This window comes from Mirounga leonina, unplaced genomic scaffold (genome assembly GCF_011800145.1).
Source record: "Mirounga leonina isolate KUSES-001 unplaced genomic scaffold, KU_Mleo_1.0 Mir_93, whole genome shotgun sequence".
Taxonomy (NCBI): Eukaryota; Metazoa; Chordata; class Mammalia; order Carnivora; family Phocidae; genus Mirounga; species Mirounga leonina.
In genome coordinates this window covers 46,404,987-46,431,685 of record NW_023270854.1, presented here as the reverse complement: position 1 = coordinate 46,431,685, position 26,699 = coordinate 46,404,987, and the positions used below count along the sequence as shown (strand labels likewise).

The window sequence follows — 26,699 nt, the reverse complement described above, 5'->3', positions numbered from 1 at the left end:
TCTAGGTTATTCTAGGTTATTCTCTTGCAGGCTTTCTGTCCATTTTCAGAAATTTTTTGATTGTGATAAAATACACATAACATGATATTTTCCATTTGAACCACTTTTAAGGGTGCCGTTTAGTTAAATACATTGACATTGTGGTTCACTCCATCTCCAGAACTCTTCATCTTGCAAAACTAAAACTCTGTACCCATTAAACAGCTCCTCATTCCTCCCTGGCCCTAGCCCCTGGCAAGCACCATTATACTTCCTGTCTCTCTGAATTGAACGATTGAGGGTACCTCATGTAAGTGGAATCATACAGTACTTTTTTGGGACTGCCCTATTTCATGTAGCACAACATCGTCATAACTCATCTATGTTGCAGCATGAGTCAGAGTTTCCTTTTTAAGACTGAATAATATTCCACTGTATGTGTATGCCTCATTTTGTGTACATTTTGTTTATCCATTCATGCGCTTTAGTGGTTATTGTGAATAACGGTGCTAGAACATGGGCATACAAATGTCTGTTTGCATTCCCGATTTCAGTGCTTTGGGACATACACTCAGAGGCAGAATTGCTGGGCCACAGGATGATTGATGTTTTAAGGAACTGCCATTCTGTTTTCCACAGTGCCTGCACAATTTTACACCCCCACCCACAGTACCCAAGGGTTCCCATTTGTCCACATCCTCATTAACACTTTCATTTTCTTTCTTTCATCATAGCCATCCTAATGGATGTAAGGTGGTATTTCATTATGGTCCTGATTTGTATTTCTCCAATGATCAGTGATACTGATCAGCTTTTCATGTACTTACTGGCTGTTTGTGTATCTTCTTTGGAGAAATGTCTTTTAATTAGGTTGTCTTTTGTTGTTGTTGACGCATAGGAATTACTTTTATAGTCTGGATATTAACCCGTTATCAGATAGATAACTTGCAAGTATTTTCTCCTATTCTCTGGGTTGCAGTTGCCTTTTCACTGTTGATCATGTACTTTGATGTACAGTTTTTATTTTGATACAGTCCAGTTTATTTTTTTACTTTTGTTCCCTGTGCTTTTGGTGTCCTATCCAAGAAATCATTTCCAGATCCAATGTTATGAAGCTTTCCCCCTATGTAGACAGTTTTTTAAACAGGTTTTTTTCTATCCTGGATAATGCTGCAGTGAATGGCTTTATACACTTAGGTTTTTTTCTTCTGTTGGTACTGTTTACTTTCAGAGAGAAAAATGAAGTACTGAACCAGTGTTGTCCCATTAGAGCCCATGGAGACACCAGATATCACTTGTTAACAAAATTTTGTTTCTGAAGGCAAGGAGAGCAGCATCTACAGAAGCATTCAATACCTTAATTGCTCCTATCGTTCTTTGGAACTGTGATTTTTTTTTTTTTTTTTTTTAAAGAGAAGGGGAAAGAAGAGGGAGGAAGAGCAGAGAGGCAGAGGGAGAGAGAATCTTTATTTATTTATTTATTTATTTTTATTTTTATTTTTTTATTATTCTTATGTTAATCCCCATACATTACAACATTAGTTTTAGATGAAGTGTTCCATGATTCATTGTTTGTGCATAACACCCAGTGCTCCATGGAGAACGTGCCCTCCTCAATACCCACCACCAGGCTAACCCATCCGCCCCAACACATCTCTATGTCTGCCCCCACTTTGTTTTTCAGAGTCCATCGTCTCTCATGGTTCGTCCACCCCTCTGATTTCCCCCGCTTCATTCTTCCCCTCCCACTACCTTCTTCTTTTTTTTTTTCTTAACATATATTGCATTATTTGTTTCAGAGGTACAGATCTGAGATTCAACAGTCTTGCACAATTCACAGCGCTTACCAGAGCACATACCCTCCCCAGTGTCTATCACCCAGTCCCCCCATCCCTCCCACCCCAACCCCCACTCCAACAACACTCAGTTTGTTTCCTGCGATTAAGAATTCCTCATATCAGTGAGATCATATGATACATGTCTTTCTCTGTTTGACTTATTTCACTCAACATAATACCCTCCAGTTCCATCCACGTCGTTGCAAATGGCAAGATCTCATTCATTTTGATGGCTGCATAATATTCCATTGTATATATATACCACATCTTCTTTATCCATTCATCTGTCGATGGACATCTTGGCTCTTTCCACAGTTTGGCTATTGTGGACATTGCTGCTATAAACATCGGGGTGCACGTGCCCCTTCGGATGAGGGAGAGAGAATCTTAAGCAGGCTCCACGCCCAGCTTGGAGCCCGACGCAGGGCTTGATCTCATGACCTGAGCCGAAATCAACAGTCAGACACTTAACCGAGCCAGCCAGGTGTCCCAAGGGACTGTGATTTTTTAAAATGGCATGGGTCACATGAGCAGCCTGGATCACAGAAAAGGCACAGCCCCCTTAAAAAGCAACAGGGAGTGAATTTATGTGATTATTTCTTTGACCCTCAATCTGGGATCTTGGGGCTGCAATGAAAGGTGAAATTGATTGCCATGGCTGATTAGCTTCAGGTGGTCCTGGATCACCTTTTTAATGCACAAAGTCCAATCTTCCTGCACATTTGAAGGGGAGAAAAGTCCTTTTGGGGAATTCTTCTAAGAACTCAATGTTACATAAATATAGAACATTTTCACAAAAATCAAAAGTTTAAAAAATTCTAGCCATTTGCCTCTGTGTTAGGAGGTTAAAATCCTGTTTGAAAAAGCATTTTCTGTTAGGGACTGACTTATAGTAATTATGCCCAAATGGAAAAAATACTCTTTTGAAAATCAGATGCATACATTATCTTCTGCTATATTTCAGGGAACAAAATTTTCATTATCCCAGGTTTTAATATCCTAGAGAAATGTGTTTTAAACCTTGGCAGTGTTGATGAATTGAGGAAAAGATGATCAGTTGTTCCTTGGTATTTGCAACAGGTTTTCTGCCTTTGGGAGTCTCCATATACAGAGAGAAAAATCTAGAGCCATTTTATTTCTACTGGTGGTTCATTTTCAAAAACCAAACAGTGGCAATGACCATAATAAGACTTCTCATCAAAAAGGATTCCAGGGGTGCCTGGGTGGCTCAGTAGGTTAAGCGTCTGCCTTCAGCTCAGGTCATGATCCCAGGGTCCTGGGATCGAGCCCCACATAGGGGCTCCCTGCTTAGCGGGGAGCCTGCTTCTGTCTCTCTCTCTCTGTTCCCCATCCATCCCTCCAGCTCATCGTCTCTCTTTCTCTCTCTCAAATACATAAAATCTTAAAAAAAAAAAAAATTCCAAAAGACCTCTTTTGCAGAGGATTTTGATTTGTTTGCTTTTTAACTTTTTATTTTGAAAATATCCTACATCTTCTTGAGTACATAAAATAGTATAATCAATTCCCATTTTTTGGTCAGCCAGCCTTAGGAATTAAGACATGGCCAATCATGTTTTATCTATACTTCTCACTTTTAATACTCTTACCTCAGTTTGTATATGAGGCAAGTCCCAGTCATCATTTCATCTGTAAATACTTTCATAAACATCTCTAAAAATTAGTTTTTAAAATGTAGCCATACCTAATAAATTAATAATTCATCAATCTAATCAAATGCCTTCAATGATCATTTATCTGATTTTTTTCTCTTTAATTTTTTCTTTTTTATAAGGAAAAGCTTACATACAGTGAAGAATGTATACATGTGTAAACACCACAGTATAACTACTTAAGCTCAGACAAAGTTATAGGATGTTTCCAGCATTCCAGCATCTTCCCTTGAGCTCCTCCTCAGTCAGTAATTATCCCCTCTGAAGACAGAGGTCAGAACAGTAGTTTTGAACTTCATATCAACCGAATCATATAATCTTGTGTCTGGCTTTATTTCACTCAACATTGTCTATGAAATTGATTCATGTTATACTTAGCAGGAGCTTGTTCTTGTAGCTGTGGACTGTTCTGTTCCATTGAATGAATATACTGCAATTATTTGATCATTCTACTGGTTCCAGTTTGAGGTTATTGTGAATAGTACTATTAACATGCCATACATATCTTTTGTGAGCATAATAATAATTCATTTCTGGTGTGTGTGTGTGTGTGTACGATATATATATATCAAACAGTGAAGTTACTGGATCACAGGGTAGGCATGTGTTTAGCTTTAGTAGATATTGCTAAGCAGTGTGTGAGTTCCAGGGGCTCCACATTCTCATTAACACTTGGTAGTGTTAGTCCTTGCAAGTATGGCCAATCTGATAAGAGTATAGTGGCATCTCATTGTGGTTTTAATTTGTATTTCTCTGATAACCAGTGCTTTTCAACACTTTTTAATATGCTTATTGACTTTTAAGATACCCTCTTTTGTTAAGTGCCTGTTAAAGACTTTTGCCCGTTTTTACTGGGTTGATGTTTTTTATTCGTGGGAATTCTTTACATATTCTGAGGATGAGCTTTTTGTTGGATAAATGTATTTAACTATCTTCTCCTAGTCTGTGATTTGTCTTTTGTAATCTCTAATGAGTGAACAGGAATTCTTAGTTTTAATTAAGTTTTGATATCAGGTCTCCAGCTTTATTGTTGTTCTTCAAATTTGATTTGGCCATTGTAATATTTTTCTTTACACACACACACACACACCCCCACACACACACCCAGGGATTTTGCTTTGGATTGCATTTAAGTTATAGTTCAGTTTAAGAGAAATTAACATTGTAGCAATATTGAATTCCAACCCACAAGAACTGTATATCTCTGTATTGAGATTAGTGATTCTCAGGCAGGGTCGGTTTGCTCCCGGAGGACATTTGGCAATGTCTGGAGACATTTTTGTTGTCACATCTGTGGTGGAAGAGTGGCTGTGTGCTACTGGCAACTTGTAGATAGAGGATAGGGATGCTGCCCAACATCCTACAAATCCTAGGACAGCCTCCACAAGAAAAAATTATCTGACCCAAAATGTTAAGAAACCCTGATTTAGGTCTTTGTTTTTTTTGTAATGTTTTGAGTTTTCAGTGTGACAATATTGCACATCTTTGTTAGATTTATCCTTAGATACTTAGTGATTTGGTGCTATTGTGATTTTTCGTTTCATATTCTAATTGTTACTGGTTTATATATGTGTGTGTGTGTGTGTGTGTGTATTGTTTGATGTGTCTGTGTCTTTAAGTGTCTCTTGTATTTTGTACCTTTTATTTTGGAGATTCCCTTTCAGTACCCCCTCCATACACTTTTTTATTGTCATTGAAGAAACTAGGATTTTTGTCCTGTAGAGTTTTCCACAGCTTGGATATTGCTGATCATATCAGTGTGGTGGTGGTTAATATGTTCCCTTGTCTCTATGGTCATTGCCCATATCCATTACTTCATTGGGAGCTGTAAAATGAAACACTGATTCTATCTTTTGCTTTTCATTTATTATCCCAGGGTATTTTTGTAAAAAGACTGCCCTCCCATGCAGCTAATTCATTACTGAGTCCCTAGAGAAAGACAGGGTAAATGCTTATTCCTTCTCTTTTTTTAAATCCTTTTCCAAAATAATGAATTCGTTCCTTAGGATCTTCCATAGGCATCCAGAGAGCGTTTGTTTTGTTTTTAAATTAAAAGTACTATTATGAACTTACAGTTTAACCATATTTGATGTTTCAATCCATTGCTGTTTTTGCCTTCATTAGGGATTAAATTGTTCCATATTTGCATAGTGGGAACCTCTTAAGACAGTAATATAACTTTTAAGTTTCCTTGCTTTCTACTATAACAAGATATTCCAGGCTCTTCTCAAACATTTCTTATCCCTGACCTGGAATCAGTCATTTCTTCAAGGAGCCATGGTCCCTTTTACCTAATGTATTTAGAGAAGGTGTTAGGCATTCTCAGGGCTACTGGTGGTGTTATTTCTAGGCTTTTTCAGTAGACAGGAAATATGTATTTTTTAAAGATGAGTTCCTATTCTAGGCTATAAGATTTTTAATTAACTTCACTCTTTTTCCTATTCACAAAGCCCTGAGTCCCAACAAACACCATCATACCTACATGTTGCTTTATCACAAATTACATCCCCAGCAGCCTTAGAATGACAATACTAAGTTGACTGGTGAGAATATGATTACGGGAAACAAATTTTTTTTGCCATTTTCTGGAGTCTGTTTTTAAGGGTATTTCATAATAAAAGTGCACTGTTAGATTATTGTGTTCTAACATCACTTGGAATAATTCTGTGTGGTTATTTTACCAACTGGATTTGCATTAATTTTACTTTTTAGGGGTTGCATTATTAAAATTCGGTATTATGATGTGCAATATTTACATGGTTCCAATGTCTAATCCATAGAGAAGCTTTGTTTCTACCCTTGTTTCTTCTTCCCTATTCCTTCTCTCACCTTGTAGTATCCATTTTTTTAAATGATAGGTTATTCCACCATTTTTTTCAATATTAGCAAATATGTATATATTTCTGTACTTATATCCTCTCTTCTTTTAAATAAGGGAGGTTTTTACCAGGTGGTCTATTTCACTTGTCCTCACCTCTGTTCTTATAGATCTTCTGGTATTTTGTGTTTTGGTTCTAACGCTTACTTTTATACTCAGTCTTTATATAATACCCTCAACTCCCCTCCAGTTTGGGTCATTGTTTATTGGTTCCCAATATGAGCATATTGAGGTGAGCTAGGAGCCTCTTCCTTCTCCTTCCTTAGCTTCGGTTTTAAAGTAATGAGACTTGTACTCTTTGGGAACATTTCCAAATCCCCTGAATGAGTAAGTTTTATGTAGAAACACATCTGTGGGCCAAAATGATCAAGATGACGTAAGTTAACGTAGGCTTAAAAAGTCAAATGAGCCTTGTTAAATTCTTAAAACAACAGGTCTTGTGCAGGATATGAGAGGGTGTGTATTTATTGATCAGTTTATTGTGCTGGGTACACTGTCCAATGTACCAGATGCTGTGGGGTTTGCGGAGACTGTACATCAGGGAGGTAAGAGTGTTCCCACAGGGCTGGTTTTTCACCCACGATGGTATGTGAACTACTGAGGGCCAGGCTAGGATACCATGAATAATTAATAGTTGGCTCCCAGACACTCAATTTTAGTCCAAAACAAGAAGCACATGTGGCAACACCAGGCCCTAGTTTCAACTCCTTTCATTTTTCAGACGGCAAAGTGGCTAACATGTAAGCAAGGAAAGGGGAAGGCCATACTCGTCAGCACTTGACTGAAATGTGTTTGTTCCTAAAAGGCAGGGCTCTGTCTTTCATTCCTTCACTGATGTGTATTTGTTGAAAGCCTGTTGTGTGTAAGGCATGATAAGGGATAAGAAGCAGAAAATAACATTCTAGAAGGGACACTGATAGGCAAACCAAATTAGGTTGGGAGCCTATAATGGTATGTCCATGCAGAGCCGTGGGCTGGGAAAATTGCCATCTGCTCTGCTGCATTGTGGGGGGAAAGCTTACTTGGCAGTGGGCTCGAGATGTGCTGCTTGAGCTTGGTTTATGGATGTGAATGCTAGTAGGGGATACATCACTAATGAGTTGACCTTCCTACGTTTTTTCTTGTTGGTTTAGTATCCTATTAGGTGGGGGTAAACAAATTATTATTCATTGTAGAGTTTAAATAAGTACTAAATAGATGGGGAAAAATGTAGCAGAAAGTTAATATTCCAAATAAATCAGGTTCCTTACTGCCCCTCCGCTTCCTCCCACCTTCCTCCTTCCCTGCTCCCTCCACTTACTCCCCTGCCCAACCCCCTGCCTCCATCTGACTCAGTAACGCAATCTCTAGCCATTTATCCCAAGAATATATTTGGACATGCCTGAGAAGATACATGTACAAAGATATTCATCTGATACATTGGATATATGCATGTATGTACATATATACATTCAAATGTGCATGTTCCCTGCCCCTCCCCCCCAAACACACATTCGCTTTGTGGACACAAACTAAATTTCCTGTAGGGGATTGACTAAATGCATTGTTCTCTCCTTTTTTAGAATGACCATATGTTATCTTGCATAATTAAAAAATCAGTAAAGTTATTTTCTTTAAGAAGGCATTTACCACTTGTTTTCTCTTTTAGTGAAATTTACAGAAATTTAGAATTTGTACTGGTTGTGAATTTGAAGTGGAACGTTTATATTCCTGTATTCCTTGAATTGGTATTAGTCTGATTTGGTTTCTGTTTGGCTTACATACGTAATTTCATAATGACTGTATTACAGTGGTGGAGTGTCTGACACTAAGGCGACTTTTTGCAGGGGTGGGGTTGGGGGGGGTGGGCAGCGAAGCAGGGTTTGTTGAGCAATAGCAAAGTGCTAGTACAAAGCTCCTGAGGAGGGAGGGGACCCAAGAGTGTTGCCCTAGCGAGGCATTCTTAAAGTTCTTTAGATGGAATTAGTGAACTTTCAAGGTTGGCTCCATGGTAGAAACCCTTTGATCTACATTAAAAATGATATTTTATGTGTGCAAAGTTTTGAACATGTTTTGCATTTTTAAGATGAATATTAATCATCTTCCTTTGGCCACATGTGTGCAGATGTCAGGTTGGTTTACTAAAGCAGTCTCTGTTATCATTTGATTTTCTTGTGTGCCTTGCTTTGAAGAATCAGCCAGGTTCTATTTTGGCAGACAGACCTGTGAACCTCCTTGCCTCCAACATTTTTCTTAGGATAATTTCTTTTTTCTTTCTCTCTCTCTCTCTCTCTCTCTTTTTTTTTTTTTTTTTGAGAGAAGCCAAGAGAGAGGAGGGAAGGGGCAGAGGGAGAGGGAGAGAGAGAATCTCAAGCAGGCTCCACTCCCAGCATGGAGCCTGATACAGGGCTTGATCTCACAACCCTGAGTTCGTGACCTAAGCTGAAATCACGAGTCGGACACTTAACCGATTAAGCCACCGAGGTGCCCCTTTCTTAGGGTAATTTAATCAGCTTTAAGACTTTACTGTCTGTCCAATTATTAGGAATATATAGTGATCCTGGGGTGCCTGGGTGGCTCAGTCGTTAAGAAATATATAGTGATCCTAATGTATCAAATGTTTATAAAAGTATACATTAAAAGTATTTTTATTTTGTTTCCTTAACAGAAATCATAGCCCATTAATGAGTTTTGGAGCCAGTTTCGTCAGTTTCTTGGTAAGTTAGTATGGGGAGAGGTATTGGTGTGAAGGAAACAAGTATATAAAGTATGTCCTAGAGTTACTAGCTGTATGGATACAGATCTTCTATTTTAAAGATTTATTTATTTTAGAGAGAGTGTGCACAGGGTGGGGGGTGTGGGGCAGAGGGAGAAGAGAGAGAGAATCTTAAGTAGACTACCCACAGAGCACAGAGCCCGAGGCGGGGCTCAATCTCATGACCCTGAGATCATGACCTGAGCCGAAATCAAGAGTCGGGTACTTAACCGACTCAGCCACCCAGGTGCCCCTATAGAGATAGATCTTTTAGCATTTAAAAGTGTAGTAAAGTTTTGCCTATTAGCCAACACCTGTGAGACATCCTTTTTCCCTTAATTTAAAAAATAAAATGCTAATACCTTCCAGAGAATTGTTTTTCCCAATCAAAAAAAATTTTTGAATAAAAATAAAATTGCAGAGGCCTTCTCAAAAAATAAAACTGAGATTAAAAAAAAAAAAAAAAAGGCCAGACTTTGGATACTAAAGGTTTTGCTCTAAAATTATTGAATAAATGTGGACTGGGAAGCAAGTTTAAATTAGCAGAGTTGAAATTTATTAGTTACTATTACATTTTTAAATATTAGTATTTAGGAATTGAAGGAATAGGTTGCAGTTATGTGTTTAAAGAAAATTCGGCAATGTAAAAAATTGGATGCTTTTTTTTCTAGAAATATGTATAACATCACACAAACCACTTTCAAACACATAATTAAAAAAAAACACTCATAGAATGGTATAATAGCAAATTTGTGTGTGTGTGTACATATTTATAATCAGTATGTGTAGAGACCGAGTAAAGTAAAATAGAGAAAGCATTTAAATGATTTCAGATCTAGGAAGATCTTTGCAAACCAGCGTGTCCTGTGCCGGCTGGCTCTCCGTGCCCAACCTCAGGTACCTGGCCAGCTTCTGGTGGCATGGACTTTCATTCAGGCTATTTATTTCCTCCTCTCGCCGGGGAATACAACACTAATTTTTAAGCCTTGCCATTTACAAGAAAACACAGCATCCGACTTTAAGGAAAACAGTACTCTGTGGGAATCACAACATGAGTACCTGCTTCACTACAAAGGCAGGGACGGAGACCCAGCCAAAGCTTGGCTGGTGGAGGAGGAAGGTGGGGAGGGAAGCTGTGACAGGTCTGGGGTCTGCTTGGAAAGCAAGTGTGGCAGGGGGCTTGGACAAAGGTGGCAGTGGTCTGGCTTGGCTACAAGGGGAGAGTGTATTGGAGTCCTACCAAGGAGACCTAGAATGCCAAGGGGAGGGCTTGCCGAATGGATAGGGCATGGTAGAGAGCTCGCTACGAAGAGCTCATTAGGTCCTTCCAAGAACCAGGTGTCCTGTCTCTGCCCCGACAGCCCATTCATAACCTCAGAAACCTCTATGCCACTGGTCAAAGTAGCAGGTTTTCAGCAGAGAAGGATTGCCCTTACCCACTCAGATGTGGCCTGGAAAACTCCACCAGGCTGCCAGTGGAATTTTTCACTGTGGACCGTGTAATATGAGTTCCAAATAAGGGAACCCCTTGGAATTGCTGTCCCTGAAAAGACTGACGCTTTTCAAGGTGAACCTACTAGCGATTCTGTGCAGTACTTGACGGGGCCAGGGGTCCACATGTGGGGAGAATGAACTTTTCAGTGAGACACTGCTATAAAAACTGAATGAAGTGGACCAATCAGAAATTATGCAGGGCTTTGGTTACTGTGTTCCATAACAACTAAAAAGGTCCTAGAACTGTAACTGAGAACGTTTACTACCCTGTATTTTTTCGTGTAGGTGTGATAGAGGTATATTCTTATTTTCATATTGAGATTATAGTTCTTGGAAATGATTAGGGTATGCTGTAACATTCTTTTACTTGCAACAAATAAAATTTGAATGTTTTTTTTCTTCCTAGTTTGGGATTTTGTTGTATTAAATCGCCTAAATTTTCAGACACTTGCCGATTCATTCCTTCTTTCCTTATTTCTTTCTTGGAAGAACGCCATGATGACATTTGAGGAAGAAAAAATGCAGTTGGCGTGTGATGACTTAAAGACGACAGAGAAACTGTGTGAAAGCGAAGAGGCTGGAGTAATTGAAACCATCAAGAATAAAATTAAGAAGAATGTAAGCACTATGTCTTTAGGTTGTGAATGGAGTGCCACTGACGTAGGGCATTGCTCCTTTACTTGGTTTTCAATATTTCAGATATGACTGAAAGCACTACATGTTTCTTATGGCTTTTGATTAAGTAAAATGTATTTTTTTTTTAAAAACAATGGAACCCCACCCCCACCTGCTTGTCTGTCATTAAAACCATTCAGTGCATTAATTCTTTTGCTGTCTTAAGATTATCTTCTTCCATAATGGGCCACGTGCTAAGAGCTTTTGTAATGAGGCTTTCATGTATCTGTAATTCAGATATGTTGCATTTTGGCATTACTGAGGAATTCAGCTATTTACCTAATTTTTCCTTACCAGCCTTTGGTTACACAATAAAGTCACAATAACATTGTAATTCACTTCTCCTGATTTTGCTTTCATCTTCCAGTGCGAAAGTCTAGTCTTTGGGAAGACCTCCTTCTACCCCTGATGTTTCTGGAGTGCCCAGAGGTCTCCCTGTGTTACCTGTTGAACTGACAAACCTGTCTTTGGGTTATAGTCCTCAAAAGCTGCCCATCTTTTCTTCAGCTAGTTCGTGTCCAGGTTGCTGCACCTCTGCTCTTGCTGATGGTGTCCACCGTGAGGAAGCCACTGATGGGCCAAAAGTACAGTCTCCTGATGCTCCAGAAGGGCCAGAGCTTTCCTTGCTGGCTCCTTCTGCAAACCCTGCATCTGATCAGTGACTGAGTCCTGTTGCCTCTCTTTCTAAAGCACCTCCTCAACTCATCCACTTCTCTCCCCACTCCTGCCATGTCCTTAGGTCAGCCACCATCCCCATTTGCCTGCAACAACTCTCACTGTTCTTGAATTCATTCTCCATAATACAGTCTCTAAAATGCAAATAATAGGTTGCTGGCTTCATTTTTGGTGTCCCTACCCCACCCTTGCCATTACATTACACCTTGCCAAACTCCTTACTGTGGCTGACTTGGCACTTCCTTTTCCTCTGCCTAGAACATTCTCCTCCCTCTGGACCTGGTTCCTACACTTTCTTGAGTTCTTCCTAGATCATTTACTCCAAGGACTCTTGCCTGAGCCCCAAAGCTGTTTTGAGTAGGTTTCCTCCTTGTCCCCATAGTACCCTGTACTCAACCCTTCAGAAGCACTTACTACATTACATGGTAATGAAGTCAGTGTTCCCTCATTAGACTATAAGTTATTTGTTTGTTTTCTGTATCTAATTCCATGCCTAACCACCTATGTTAGGAATTAACACTGGTAATGGGTCTTTGCAATTTAAAAAAGCATTTTCACATACAGTACCTCATTAGTCCTTCCAACAACCCGACACAGTAGATGTTATTACAAAGAACCAGGAGCATCAATAGACTGACATTTGCCTAAGCAAAGTAATGAGTTCTGGGACTACATTTGCAACAATAGTGACCATAATAGATTATGCTAATGTAGAAAAAAGGAAAACAGTTCATTCTTTGTGTCTACTATATATGCTGTTGTCGTATTTGCAAAGATCCTATCTTTTTTTTTTTTTTAAGATTTTATTTATTTATTTGACAGAAAGAGACACAGCAAGAGAGGGAACAGAAGCAGGGGGAGTGGGAGAGGGAGAAGCAGGCTTCCCGCCGAGCAGGGAGCCCGATGTGGGGCTCGATCCCAGGACCCTGAGATCATGACCTGAGCTGAAGGCAGCCGCTTAACGACTGAGCCACCCAGGCGCCCCATAGATCCTATCATTTCTTACATCACTGTGAAAGCCTATGAAAACTATTTAGCTTATCTTGTTCAAGTTCACTTTGTATTAAGAATGCAGTATTCTATTTTGGGGTAAATTTTTTCACTTACAAACATTCTTTAGAATAAGGACCAACATTTTATAAAAAAGTAGGTTTTTTAATTTTAATTAAAAAATTAATTGTTTTGCTTCTTATATAGAGATAGTCACCTTGGAGGTATAGCTTAAATTCTGAGTTCAGTTTGTGGTTCATTCAAACCTATTTTATCCTTAAGTAAAATGTAATCAGTTTTCGACCCTCACATCTCTGTGTGCACAGAAGTTACGAACCCCAGTGTTCATCCTATATGAATGAAGGTAGATGGCTGCAAAGTGGCTTTTCGGGTTATCTATTTTGGGGGATGTTTTCTACCTTTAGTGGGTTTTATTTTGGATAAGTAACAACTTAAACTGTTTCAAAAAAGGTAAACCTCTAAATTTTCGTGTTGACTTTCATGGTTTCCCATGAGCTTCATTGTTCTCGCTTAGGATATTTGTCTTTGAGTTACAATGTTCTTCATCGTATGGTTAACAAAACAGAGCCAGATCTCATGGGAATATGGTATAAATTTGGTCTTGGCTTTTAGTGCCCTGTTTCTCAGTTCCTACGTGAAATTATTTTGCACAGTAAAGTAATGGTGGTTTGGATGGAGTCTTGTTCTTGTGTGTGGTTGATCAATGTGTACTTTCCTTCCACCAAACAGGTTGATGTCCGAAAATCTGCCCCCTCTATGGTTGATCGGCTTCAGAGGCAGATAATCATAGCCGATTGTCAAGTTTATCTGGCTGTGCTCTCGTTTGTGAAACAAGAATTGTCAGGTATGCCAAAGCATTACTTTTAATGGCTTTCAAAATTCAGTGGGCATGATAAGTAATGCCCCCCCCCTTTTTTTTTTTTTACAATGCCTTGTATTTCAGTCTTTGAAAATATGTGGCACCTCTTTGGGGCATGATACTGAGTTTTACTTAGGAAATTGGAACCACAAGTGCCTAATGTGTGTTTAGGGGAGTAGTTTTAGACTTGAAGTCAGTGTTTCACAGATAATTCTGTCATAGAGAAATTACCGGTGCCAGATAGATAGATCTACTTTTCCTTTGTGAGAATCAAGTTGTGAATAACCTTCAAAGTGAAATATAACTGGTTTAAGTTAAATTTTTCAGGAAATTGTTACTGAGGGCCTGAATGGGTACCAAATATTTCCTAAAATACTTGAATGACCTACATTTGAACAACCTTGAGTAAGGGCTGTCAACTCATTTCTTAGTTTGTCCAAGACTGTTGTTTTCCAGGATTCTATGGCTTTGATAATCTTGCGAGCTATAGACTCAAATCGAGTCTTTAACAGCTTCTGGAAGACTGTGTCTAACACAGACACCAGTTCTTTAGCTTATGTGGGTATCGGTCTGATACTGCCAGGAAAAATTTGTTGCTTTGGCAGATAGGATTTACTTGGAAAAAATGAAAATTCCGAAAGGAAATCAACTAAAACTCACAACCACAAAAGCATTTCCTTCCAGACCTTAAATGAAGCAGGGTCTGTTGCTGCTGAGTTACAGCTTACAGTACGCTTTCTAGCCCGCCAGTCACTGGTTTTTCTCTCCCTTCTCTTCCTACTGTCTCTTCCTGCCTCCCTCCCTCCACCTCATCCTTGAGGATGCTTTGTTTCTGTTTGGCTCAAGTCAGACATGCAACTTAACTTTTATTTTGACCTCCAAGATTTGGACTTACTAGAATTTATCCTTCTTTTAAAATATGTTGGCCTTTTGCTTTGGGTCCTCTGTTCTATGTTTTTCTCTCTAATCCTCCTCTTGGGACTTGCCTAATACTTACATGGTTGAGGGCTCATAGCTGGTGTGAAATATCTGTGAAGTTTCCCACTTGAAGTTCTCCATTCATGTATGTATTAAAAGTGGCAGAGCTGTCAGACTTCTTGGGTCAAGATAGGAACTCTGGCATTTTCTGTGTTCCTTGTATTCCTTTTTTTCTGACACTCAAGAAGGACTTTAGAGGAGCTAATTTTAGCTATTAGGAGAAAATCTCTGTCTAGAGAGAAGGATAAAAGTCCAATGTAGTTTAAAGTTTGGGGAATCAGGGTAAAGGGCATCTGAGAATTCTTTGTGTTGATCTTACAACTCTTCTATAAGTCAAAGTATATAAAAATTGTAAAAGTTATATATCCTTCATTTGCTCATTCGTGGGTCTATTTGACAAATAATTAGCATGTATGATGTGCTAAGCTCTGTGTTACGTGAGCAATATAAGCTATGCTCCCTGCCCTCATGAAATTTAGAGTCATCAATTCGTGCTGTTTATTTCTAAAATTATTATTCTGGTTAAGAATTACTGAACATTGGGCGCCTGGGTGGCTCAGTTGGTTAAGCGACTGCCTTCGGCTCAGGTCATGATCCTGGAGTCCCTGGATCGAGTCCCGCATCAGGCTCCCTGCTCGGCAGGGAGTCTTCTTCTCCCTCTGACCCTCTCCCCTCTCATGTACTCGCTCCCACTCATTCTCTCTCTCTCAAATAAATAAAATCTTTAAAAAAAAAAAAAAAGAATTACTGAACATTGTTATAGAAAACTTGGAAAATAGAGAAGGGTGAAAAAGAAAGCAAGTCATGTCTTATCTTACCACTTGGAGAAATTACTCTTTAATGCTAATGTCTAATGTTTTATGTTTCTCCATATCTCTTTTACAAAATGGAATCTATAGTGCTTTGTATCCAACTTTTCCCTCTTAGATTGTATTTTACATATTTTCTCTGTTACTCAGTTTCAAAATACTAAATAGTAACAGTAGTTTTTCATATGAATGTGCCATGATTTATTTAACCAATTCCCTTTGGTTAAAGAACCAATGTTCTTTGCTTTGCCTTTGTTGTTGTTGTTGTTGTTGTTGTTATTAGTGAGGTCAACCTATTTTTATATTTTGTTAATCAACTGTATTTCTTTTTTTTTTTTAAAGATTTTATTTGACAGAGAGAGACACAGCGAGAGAGGGAACACAAGCAGGGGGAGTGGGTGAGGGAGAAGCAGGCTTCCCACCGAGCAGGGAGCCCGATGTGGGGCTCAATCCCAGGACCCCGGGATCATGACCCGAGCCGAAGGCAGCCGCTTAACTGACTGAGCCACCCAGGTGCCCCAATAAACTGTATTTCTTTCATAAACTGCCGCCTAGCCTTTTCCCATTCTCCTAATAGGTTGATATTAATCAATTACTTAATCCTATTTATCATGGATTTTGAACAGTGCTCTTGGTTTTTCCTGAAGCCATATAATTTACTGAACAGATACTGATATTGAAATGAAATTCTGACAGACATAAATGTACACAGTGGTCATTTGCTTTATGAATATCTCCTTATTTGTTTCAAACAAACATAACCAAAAAGGCTCTTCATTAGCCTTTTAGAAGTTTTTAAACTCTAAAAAACTTACTTTGTGGGAATCCATTTCTTTTTCTTTTTCTTTTTTAATTTATTCATTTAAGAGAGCATGAGCTGAGGGACAGAGGGAGAAGGAGAAGCAGGCTCAGTCCCAGTCCCCGAGACCATGACCTGAGCCAAAGGCAGACACTTAAATGACTGAGCCACCCAGGTGCCCCCGGAATAAATTTCTTAGAAAACGACTTTTTTTTTTTTTAAGATTTTATTTATTTATTTGACAGAGAGAGAGAGAGCCAGTGAGCACAAGCAGGGGGAGGGGCAGAGGGAGAGGGAGGAGCAGGGTCCCCACTGAGCAAGGAGCTCAACTTCGGGGGCAGGGATCGCTCCCAGGACCCCTAGATCATGACCACCAACTGAGCCACCCAGGCGTCCCCCTTAGAAAACTTTCTTGATGGTTAATTTTCTTGGGGAAAAGCTGCCTTCTTGGAGATGTTTGTTATAGGTGTCCCTCCCCCACCCCGAGTGGGTGGTGCCGAAGTGGGTGGGGGCATACACACTCACCTGAGCTCCAGGTAGGGATGAGTCTGTGAATTTGTAAACGCTTCATACTTATAAAAGAACTCCTCTGCTTTCTCTCATTTGAACTTCTTTGTAATGAATTATCCCATCATCACTCTTCATTTTATATACTACTTTATAAATATCTTTTTCATTTACTCTGTTGTCCAGGGCTGCTTGTTTGCTTTTTTTCCCAATGAACAGATATCCATTACTTTCATAACAAAAAGAAGCTCTTTTTAAAACCTATTTTATGGCACTTGCCCACCTCATTTGTTTCCTTTCCTGCCTTTTAGCCTTGAGGATAGGCCCTACGTTGTGCTCACCTGTGTGTTCGCGGCATGACGTAGGCTCGATACGTGTTCCTCAGATGAGTTTGCTTGCTGGCTTTCACAGGTGAGGCAGCTGAGGCTGCGTGTTGGATCAGGTTGGACAGTTGACACAGCTTGTTAGTGACGACAGAACCCGGGCCGGAGCCAAGGGTTTCTTGTTTCATACCGGAATTCCCAGTGTCCTCACCGTTCTCCCGTCGCCTCAGCCTGGTTCCGCGGGCCCGCGCCCTCCGAGAGGCCGGGCCGCCCTGCGGTGCTCGCTCGCTCTCCGGCCGACCCCCGGCGCTCGCCCCTGGCATCATCGTGCCACACACAGGCTGCCATTGATGCACCTGCTTCTCCAGGCCGCGTTCTCTCTGTTCCGCTGGAGCCATCTTCCTCAGGCTCGTTAGACCTGTGCTTTAAACACTCAGCTGCTGTACGTCTCCTACAAGGGGAAGTTTGAATTCCTTCCTCAGGTGGCCTGTGCGAACCTGCCTGCCTTCCCAGCCCCGCAGCCGGCTAAGCCGAGCTCCTAGCCCTTCCCTGAATGCCCTGTGCTTGCCTCCTGCCCTTGTGTGTGCTACCCTCTCAGTTGGGAAGGGCCCTCAGCCCCTTTCTTTCTCTCTTGCCTATCCAGGTGCATCCCAGGCCAGCTTCCTTCATGCATTCCTTCCTCACTTCGTCGTCTGCCCTTTGCTGTTCTCCATGATTCTGTGCCTCGTCAGAGCATTCATCACATAGCAATACAAATGTTTATGCACATGTCTGCCCACGGTATGTGACTGTAATCTCCTTGAGGGCAGCAACAGTGTCCACCTGCTGTCTTTTCCGCCCACACTTACTGAGCTCCTACTTTGCATCCCACACTGTGGGGTGACAGGCGCCAGGGCTCAGAGGTGAGTGGGATGTAGCTCTTGCCCTGAGGGGACTGCAGGTTTAGTAGAGGAGAAGCAGGAGTGCATCAATTCTAATTCAGGGTCATACTTCACCCACTAGACGTGTAAGTTAGTCACAGATTGGGTGCACAGGGAGTGAGCAGTTGGGAAACTGCGGAGGGAAGATGAAGGACGATCCTGAGCAGGGTGATAAAGAACCGGAAGTCCATTTTCCCCTCTATGTCCTTGGCACCTGCTGCGCTGTTCCCTAGCACATGGTGGGTGTATAATATGTGAATTGAAGGGATGAAGGAGGGGTGGTGCCATTCAGGAAAAAGTGGCTCAACACTGAGCCCCAAGAATAGTTGAGATTGGAAAAGTTGAGTCTTTCAGAAGTCTTTTAGAAGTGAAAAGAAACCCATTTTTCTCCCGAAGTCTCATGTGGGTTATAAAAAAGGTAAGCCTGAACTAGTCTCTCATTATGGGGTTAACCAGCCTCATCTAGGACAAGTGAACAGACAGAATGCTATGGTAGAAGATCCCACCAGATACAATACCCTGCTGAAAAGTCTCTAAGATTTATTGCAACATCAATTAGTATGACTTGGTATTTTCACTTTCTAGACAATTCTTGCCTCTTCCTGGGAAGGACTCCCACTCCCTGCCCCCAGCCCCCATGCCGCACTTCCCTTAATGGGGACAAAGTTTCCTCTCTCCCCTACATCTCCCAGCTGACTGAGGCTGGCCCTAAAAAGGGAGGGCAAATGGTCTGTGGTTTTCTGCTGTCTCCAAAAGCATAGAGAACAGTGGCTGCCTGATTTATATTTGACCTTTCAGAGGAGCCATATGGAAGGCTGTGCAGGATATGAGGCTCTTGAATACTGTTTCTCTACCTTTTGGGAAAATGTGTGCTCCTTAGCTGCATTGCTGTAGCTTCAAGCCGGCGGAGGGTCCCCCCTGCAGGAGCTGCGGCGCTTCTGCCGTGGGGCACGCGTCCAGCTCTGCCGGATCCTCACTCAGCCTTTGCTCCGTAGGCAGGGTCCGGCTGTGCTCAGATGTTTTGGTCATAGCATTTGGGACAGGGAAGTAGGGTGAGAGTCCTGGGGAAGCTGTTTCTCTGAGCTTAGAAAGTAGCAAAAACAAAATCTTTCTCTACATGCATGCTAACTTTGTCTTGCACAAATTACAGTCTTCGACTTAGTCGAAACTTTGGGTTCTACTTACCCGGCTCAAATTAAAGATGTTAAAACTTGTTACGACAGATTTTAACATATGCTTTTAAACATTGGCACCTAAACTCCTCTCTTAGGCAAGAAAAGAAAGACATGTGGAATTACATTTTTATTTTATAAAAATAGGGTTTTTTTTTTTTTTTTTTAAAGATTTTATTTATTTGACAGAGAGAGAGATAGCGAGAGCAGGAACACAAGCAGGGGGAGTGGGAGAGGGAGAAGCAGGCTTCCCGCTGAGCAAGGAGCCCGATGCGGGGCTCGATCCCAGGACCCTGAGATCATGACCTGAGCTGAAGGCAGACGCATAACGACTGAGCCACCCAGGCGCCCCAAAAATAGGGTTTTTACCATTGTCATTTTTTGTTGATGGAGTCTGTGCAGTTGGCACTGATGGATTTTGACATTTGCTTCTATTCTTACCATTCTCTGCTATGACTCTTCACCTGAGATCTGGATTACTAACACTGCAGGTCTCCTCACCCCCAGTCTTAGAAGTGGCCTGCTGCTTCTGTGCATGTCCTTAGTTGGACATCAGGGGGCCCCCATAACCCGAGCATGCCATCCCTGTGTCCCCTTTGGCCTCTGTGTCCCCTTTTGGACTCTGGCTCTGAACAGCTTGCTCACCTGTTCCTTCATACTCACACTCGTGTTCCTTGCTCCTGGAATGTTGCCTCTGCCTAGATGGAAGCTCTGCTTCCTGAATGAAGCCTCAGCAGCCTGGAAATGCAGGAGAAAATGGAATTAAACTTTTTCCTTAAGATTTCCAGTTAGGCCTGGCGGGGAGGAGGGAGTAAAGTTTTCTACTGAAATCCTGCAATACTTATTCTGCACTAATTCATTTACATATTCATTACATAGAAAAATTTAGTGACAAAAAGGAAATAAAGAAAAACTCACCCATCATCCCTACATGATTTGTTTTCATTTTTCTCCATAGGACCCCAGTGGGGCACATAAACAAACACATAAGATATATACAGTCTTATGCACTTATTTTTTTCATTTATTTTTCAGTTTTATTGTGGGCATTTGAAGGGCTGAGATTATGTCTTCTGGTCCTTTTGTATCCCTCAGTTGCCAAGCACAGTGCTAGGCACACGATAGGAACATAATAGCTAATTAACATTTTTAGAGTTTTGCGAGTTTTCTTTTTTTCATTTTTTAAATCTGTAGCCAGTGTTTTCCTCTTTATTAGATCCCAGTTGGTTTTGTGTTCCTTTTCTCTTTTTCTGTTTTTCTATTCAACATTGGGCTTTTTGGATCATAACTGAGCTTCCAGTTTGTGGGCATACTGAATCAACCTGAGTGCTTTGTTAGCATACAGGTTTCAGGATTTTCTCCAACCTTTCTTTTTCCCACAGTACTTCCATTTAGAAGGGAAGAGTCATTGTGCCTCTTACAGCCGGGATCTGTATCTTACTTCCCTTTGATTCTCCTAGAACTGTGCCTGAAATGTAATATTTGCTCAGTAAGTATTTTTGTTAAATTGGAGCGCCTGGGTGGCTCAGTTGGTTAAGCCTCTGACTCTTGATTTTGACTCAAGTCATGATCTCAGGGACGTGAGATCAAGCCCTGCACTGGGCTTTGTACTGGGCGTGGATTCTCTCTCTCCCTTTGCCCCTCCCCCTGCTCACGCTCGCTCTCTCTCTCTCTCTCTCTCAAAAAACAAAAATTTTTTTTTTTGTTAAATTGAACTAAATGTGTATTCAAATGTGTATTACTTTTATAACTATACAGTTATAAAAATAGTTCCCTTAAATTAAGCTTTTTTTGTTCATCCTCTCTTACAGTAAGTATCCTTTTCAGTGAACTTAGTCTACAGGACATTAACAATCTAGAACTTGGAACTTGTGGGATGGTTGTGTTTTGAATTGTGATCCCATAGGAGATATGGTTATCATTTGTCAAGAAATTGATACAGTTAAGTAAAATATTAGCTTGATTAAATTTTAGCTTGATTCCATGGATTGAGGATCCTTAAGACCCTCAGGTGCAGTGATTTTCCAGGAGGACTCCATATATAATCATGCTCGTGGCTGTGATTTGTTACAGCAAAAGATACAAAGCAAAACAACCAAAGGGAAATGATGCATGGGATGACGTCCAGGGAAACTCAGGCACAAGTGACCCAAAATTTTCTCCCAGTGGAGTTGCATAGGACATGCTTAATTCTCTGGGCAGTGAGTTTTGTTCTCAATCGAGAAGCTTGTTAGAGATGCAGCACGCAGACTTTTTGTTGGGGGCTGACCATGCGTAGATATATTCTTGTCTTGCACATACCCAAATTCCAGGCCCCAGGAGGAAAGCAGGTGTTCAACATAAAACATACTACTTCTACAAGCAGGGTGGTAGGTACAGTGAGCCACTCTTATCAGTTCTGAGAATGCTGGGAACCCTCCCAAGTCCAAGTTCACAGACCCCAGCCAAGGGCCAGTCTTGTAAGCAGGCCTTTCAAAGGCTAGCAGTAGGCCCGCTCTGGTAGGTCTTTTCTGTATATACCGTGTGTTCTTAGATCACTCTTAGGGATTAGACTTTTATAAATCAGATTTTATGTTATGTATTTTCTGTAATTTAAAAATAACTTTTTACAGACTTCTTTTTCTGCTGTCTAAAGGGCCTGGAAACCCGGGACAGCTCGTTTTGTTTTCCATTGGTGCACTGGGCTCAGATGACTGGTCCCATATTGGTAACAGTGCTGAGTGTATAAGCTCTTTTCTGCAGAAAATTCCCTATAGAAGACCTTTCCTCAAAAGTATGGTGATGATACACTCAGATGAGCACAGATAAATCAGCTGCCCCTTCCCTTCTCCATCAGAAGGTGTTAAGTGTTCACAGGAGGAGAGGGTGAGGCAGGACCTGTGGGCTTGTGTGAGAGGGGCCAGTGGAGCCTGGAACTGGTGGGTCAATCCCATGTCGTATCTGTGAAATCTCTTTCAGAGACTGTGAGGGCTGTGTTAAAAATTGGTCTGACGGGAAATCATGGAAGCAGCTTTATAAATAACAGCTTCTCACCTCTGGTGCGAAGTAGCTTCTTTTTGCCACCTTCCTTCACTGGATCTGTCTAGATGTAGGCTGGGACAGGGGATGAGTGTCATCCTCATAGACCAAATAACGCCATCCTAAGCAAGGTATGCTGAAGCCACACAGTAGGCATTAGATACAGATGAATGGGGGATTGTTTGCATTTCTGCATTTAACACCGATGACTTACACCTTAATAAACTGCCCATTCGTTCACTCCATAGGTATAAATTCATCCTTTTTGTTTGCTTGTTTTATTTTTTGGCAAGTTGCCATGCTTGATGCTGGGGTGTGCTTTTAGCAGTGAATTAGACTTAAAACTTGCTCTTTCGGAGGAACGAAACACGGGGTAGACAAACGTAAGAGTTCTAAAAGAGGTTCATCAGTGAAGTTGCCATGGTAGTTCAGAAAAACACGGTGGAGGTTCATGTTTCACGGAGCACGTGAACAGAAATCGGGTTCACGTGATGCTTGCAGGCTGGTAGTCAGGCATTTAGTCTTGCGGTGCATATCATCTACTGCGTCGCAGCTCGTGTATGAGGGGCTTGATAGAACAGTGAACAAAAAAAGATATGTGGTTCTGGCCGAGTGGTCATCCAGTGTAGTAAAGGGAAACAAATAAGGAATTTAAGCCCTCTGCAGAAAACAAGGTGCAATGGGTGATGGTCATTTTTATTGTGTGTTTGTTTTTTTTTTTAATTTTTGCTTGAATTTCAGGTCATTCTTCAATATCCCTTACCAACACAGAAAATTATTTTGAATGCTTATTTTTCTCATGCTTTCTCCCCTTCTCTGTAGCCTATATAAAAGGTGGGTGGATCCTTAGGAAAGCCTGGAAGATTTACAATAAATGCTATCTGGACATCAGTGCCCTTCAGGAGCTGTATCAGAAGAAGCTAACTGAAGAGCCTTTGACTTCTGACGCTGCAAATGATAATCACATTGTGGCTGAAGGGGTGTCTGAGGAGTCTCTAAACAGACTGAAAGGTGCTGTTAGCTTTGGATATGGCCTTTTTCACCTTTGCATATCCATGGTGCCCCCCAACCTGCTCAAAATCATCAACCTGCTGGGTTTTCCTGGAGACCGCCTGCAAGGGCTTTCTTCACTGATGTATGCAAGCGAAAGTAAGGACATGAAGGCCCCTTTAGCTACGTGAGTAGCTGTATTGCAATGCTTTGGTAGATAATATAGTGTTGAAAGTAAGTAAACGACAATCAAAGCCTTTAAAGGAAACTTCAGGTAAATAGCTTCGTTGGTTGACGTGATGCCATGCATTATGTCTTTTAATGCAACCCCGAGAACTGCATTTTTGGTGGTATTTTATAAGCTGACTTTGGAGCTGACGTTAGAGAGCAGGACATTGTTCCTGACTCTCATGAGTCCTGTATTATTTTAAACAGGTAAAATGATCACCTTTTTCAACCTCAAATGATTTTATAAGCAGTTTTTGTGACCTTGACCACAGTCACTGAGATTCATGATCCTGATTTTTGAATTTTTTAAGGAATAGGAATTCGATAAGCCTTTTTGGTGATTTTAAAATTTTTATTCTTTTTTTTTTTTAAGATTTTATTTATTTGCGAGAGAGAGAATGAGAGACAGAGAGCATGAGAGGGAGGAGGGTCAGAGGGAGAAGCAGACTCCCTGCCGAGCAGGGAGCCCGATGCGGGACTCGATCCCGGGACTCCAGGATCATGACCTGAGCCAAAGGCAGTCGCTTAACCAACTGAGCCACCCAGGCGCCCCTTAAAATTTTAATTCTTACAGAGAATCTTGATACTGCGTAATTTTCTTTGATCCTGGTTGGTTCATTGGTCTCTCATATGTGACTTGGATATTTTGTGCTGGTGAACTAAATTGAGTCATGTTAATCTAAATTGAGTCATGTTAGAGTAAACTGAAATGACAGTTATTTAAATAGGAGTGTGGAGAAGCTGGTATAACTCTCCAGAGCAAGGATTCACCGTCTCCTCCATCGGTTAAAAACAGTGTGATTTTTTTTTTTTTCAGTCTGGTAAATATCTACCATTTGCAATTTGAGTAATTTTACCAGACACTAGATGCCCTTTGACATTACACTACTTATCAGTTTTTCCAAAAAATGTTGATACCACAAAGAACTTCAGTAAGCTCTGTTTCTACTCCTATCAAGATTGAGGAATTTGGATATTCACTCTTAATCCGTTGGTAGCTATTAAAAAGAGCATTAAATTTTCATTTCAAAAATATCTGTGCCTCCCCAAAGTCATTAAATTACATAAACAGTGGTATTTTAATTTAACAGTTTTGTAACATGTGATAATTTGTCTATTTATATCTTAGTATTTTCTGGAAAGAAGTGAATTGGTAATGCAAATTAGTGTGATCTCCAGAAGAGAACCAATTTTATAAACATGCTAGAAGCGTGCATTTATGTAATAATATTTGATGTGTTGGTGAAACATTTTTGCCTATTCATTAAAGCAGATCCTAATGAATCTATTTTAGTTATCGAGTTTATTTAACATGGTATTTTTCTTGAAAGGATGAGTTTGAAGTAAGGGAATTTTAAGTAATTATTTGTTTTTCAAATTGAGCATCCTCAAAGGCCAGAGAAAGAGCCTTTTTTCTGGTTCTCTGACTTATTTTAACCCATTTTAGTATAATTTGTGTCTGTGGTTCCCATATTTAAATTTGAATTCTGAAACTTACACTCTAACTTTGTGAACATAAGAGAAAACAGCATTTTCCTTTTGCAGAAAAGTAATGCTTTTATTATCAGGGGACAGTAAATTCATGGTAAACAGTTACTGTTTCTGATTGGTGCATTGATGAGTGAAGTTCCGAATTCAGAGATTTACATCAGTCCATACTTTCAAGAGCCATCTGGAAGTTTCAGAAAAGCTACATGCTTTTATCATATTGTTCTCCTGTCACCTGATGGGAGTGTGCTGATTTATATGCTGTGCCAAAGTGTCAAGTTTTCCCAAATATTGATAATATGAAGAAAGATACTCTGAATTTACTTCTTCAAAGACTGCATAGTAAGCTTTTTGGAAAGAGAGTGTTCTGGAAGAGCACCTACTGAGTTTTTAAAAAGTAGAACCACTATAAGAAAAGTCTTGCTCAACGTTTCTTTCCCTCTTCTTTAGATTGGCTCTGCTCTGGTATCATACTGTAGTCCGTCCGTTTTTTGCCTTGGACGGCAGTGATAACAAAGCAGGCCTGGACGAAGCGAAGGAAATTCTTCTCAAAAAAGAAGCTGCTTACCCAAATTCTTCCCTCTTCATGTTTTTCAAGGGACGCATACAACGATTAGAGGTACTGTGCCTTCCGCATGTTTTTAAATAAAGCCTTCTGTGGGTCAGATCTGTAATTCTCACTCCAGGTACTCCTATCAAAATGAGCCCAAATGTCACTGGGCCAAGGAACGTTTGGTTCTTGTGCTTTTCGCTGCACTGATGCTACAAAAGCCTCTTCCAGGAACCCAGGATGTTAGTCAGTAACCTTCTGTTTGGGAGATGTGGGCGAGGAAGGGGGCGGTGAGCTCTCTCCCCGGTAATTAGACAAGATTGGCGTACTTGGAGCATGAGCACATGTCTTCGTTGAAGAACACAAAATACGATCCTTTTCCTTTTCTGGAGTTACTAATAATCTGTGTCTAAATTTTCATCTTGGTTAACAATTGATTTATGATTCAGTTACTGTGTGAAATAACAAGGGCCCCATCAGCTTTGAAACATTATAGCTTTTGTGGCTTTTTCATGGGCTTCCTTTGGGCCAGTCCTGTGCCAGGCGCTTTATTCACAATATCCCATTTAATCCCCAGAGGAACCCTGGGACATAGATACAAAATGTCATCTGCGTTTTGTAGAAAAAGGGATCTGTTATGCCAGGTGCACCAGCAGCTTGCAGAGAATCATTGCAAGCTTTCTACAACCCCTGTCCTCCAGGTAACCGGCTGCTCTCCAGCACAGTTGATTCTAGAAGTCAGCCCCCAAGAAACGCCATGAGCGCATTTGAAGATTTTTGCCTGGGAATGCTTTTGCGAGCACAGGGATGATTTATTCATTAATTTTTTTTTGTTGGCAACAGAGTGTATATTACTTCCCAAATAATTCCTTTCCCTCGTGAAGTGCCTCCTTAAATCCGAGGACTCCTCACCTTTATATATGGAAGTTGTATTTTAGAGACTCTGCTGATGATTTATAATTGAAACAGTACAGAAAGCTCACCAGGATCTGAATTATTTGCACCTATGTCTGAATTGGTTTTTTTCTCATTATTTTGAAACTGTTTTTCTTTGCAGTTAGGCCTGTGAGCCTTCAGTTCTGTTTCTCCCTTTTTTCCCCTCGC

General features: G+C 40.6%; 1 protein-coding gene across 2 annotated transcripts in view; it reads left to right on the top strand.

The window, feature by feature from the left end:
• The window catches only part of TTC39C (tetratricopeptide repeat domain 39C), a 104,186-nt gene that overhangs the window by 34,874 nt on the left and 42,613 nt on the right, over positions 1-26,699 (top strand). The window contains exons 2-6 of one of the 2 annotated variants that reach the window (XM_034995654.1): positions 9,013-9,061; positions 11,083-11,211; positions 13,684-13,798; positions 23,162-23,516; positions 25,496-25,664. In XM_034995654.1, coding sequence (XP_034851545.1) covers positions 9,013-9,061; positions 11,083-11,211; positions 13,684-13,798; positions 23,162-23,516; positions 25,496-25,664 — 817 coding nt within the window. Of the gene's footprint in view, positions 1-9,012; positions 9,062-11,082; positions 11,212-13,683; positions 13,799-23,161; positions 23,517-25,495; positions 25,665-26,699 lie in introns of those variants that run through there. The other variant, XM_034995655.1, reaches the window with a different exon arrangement.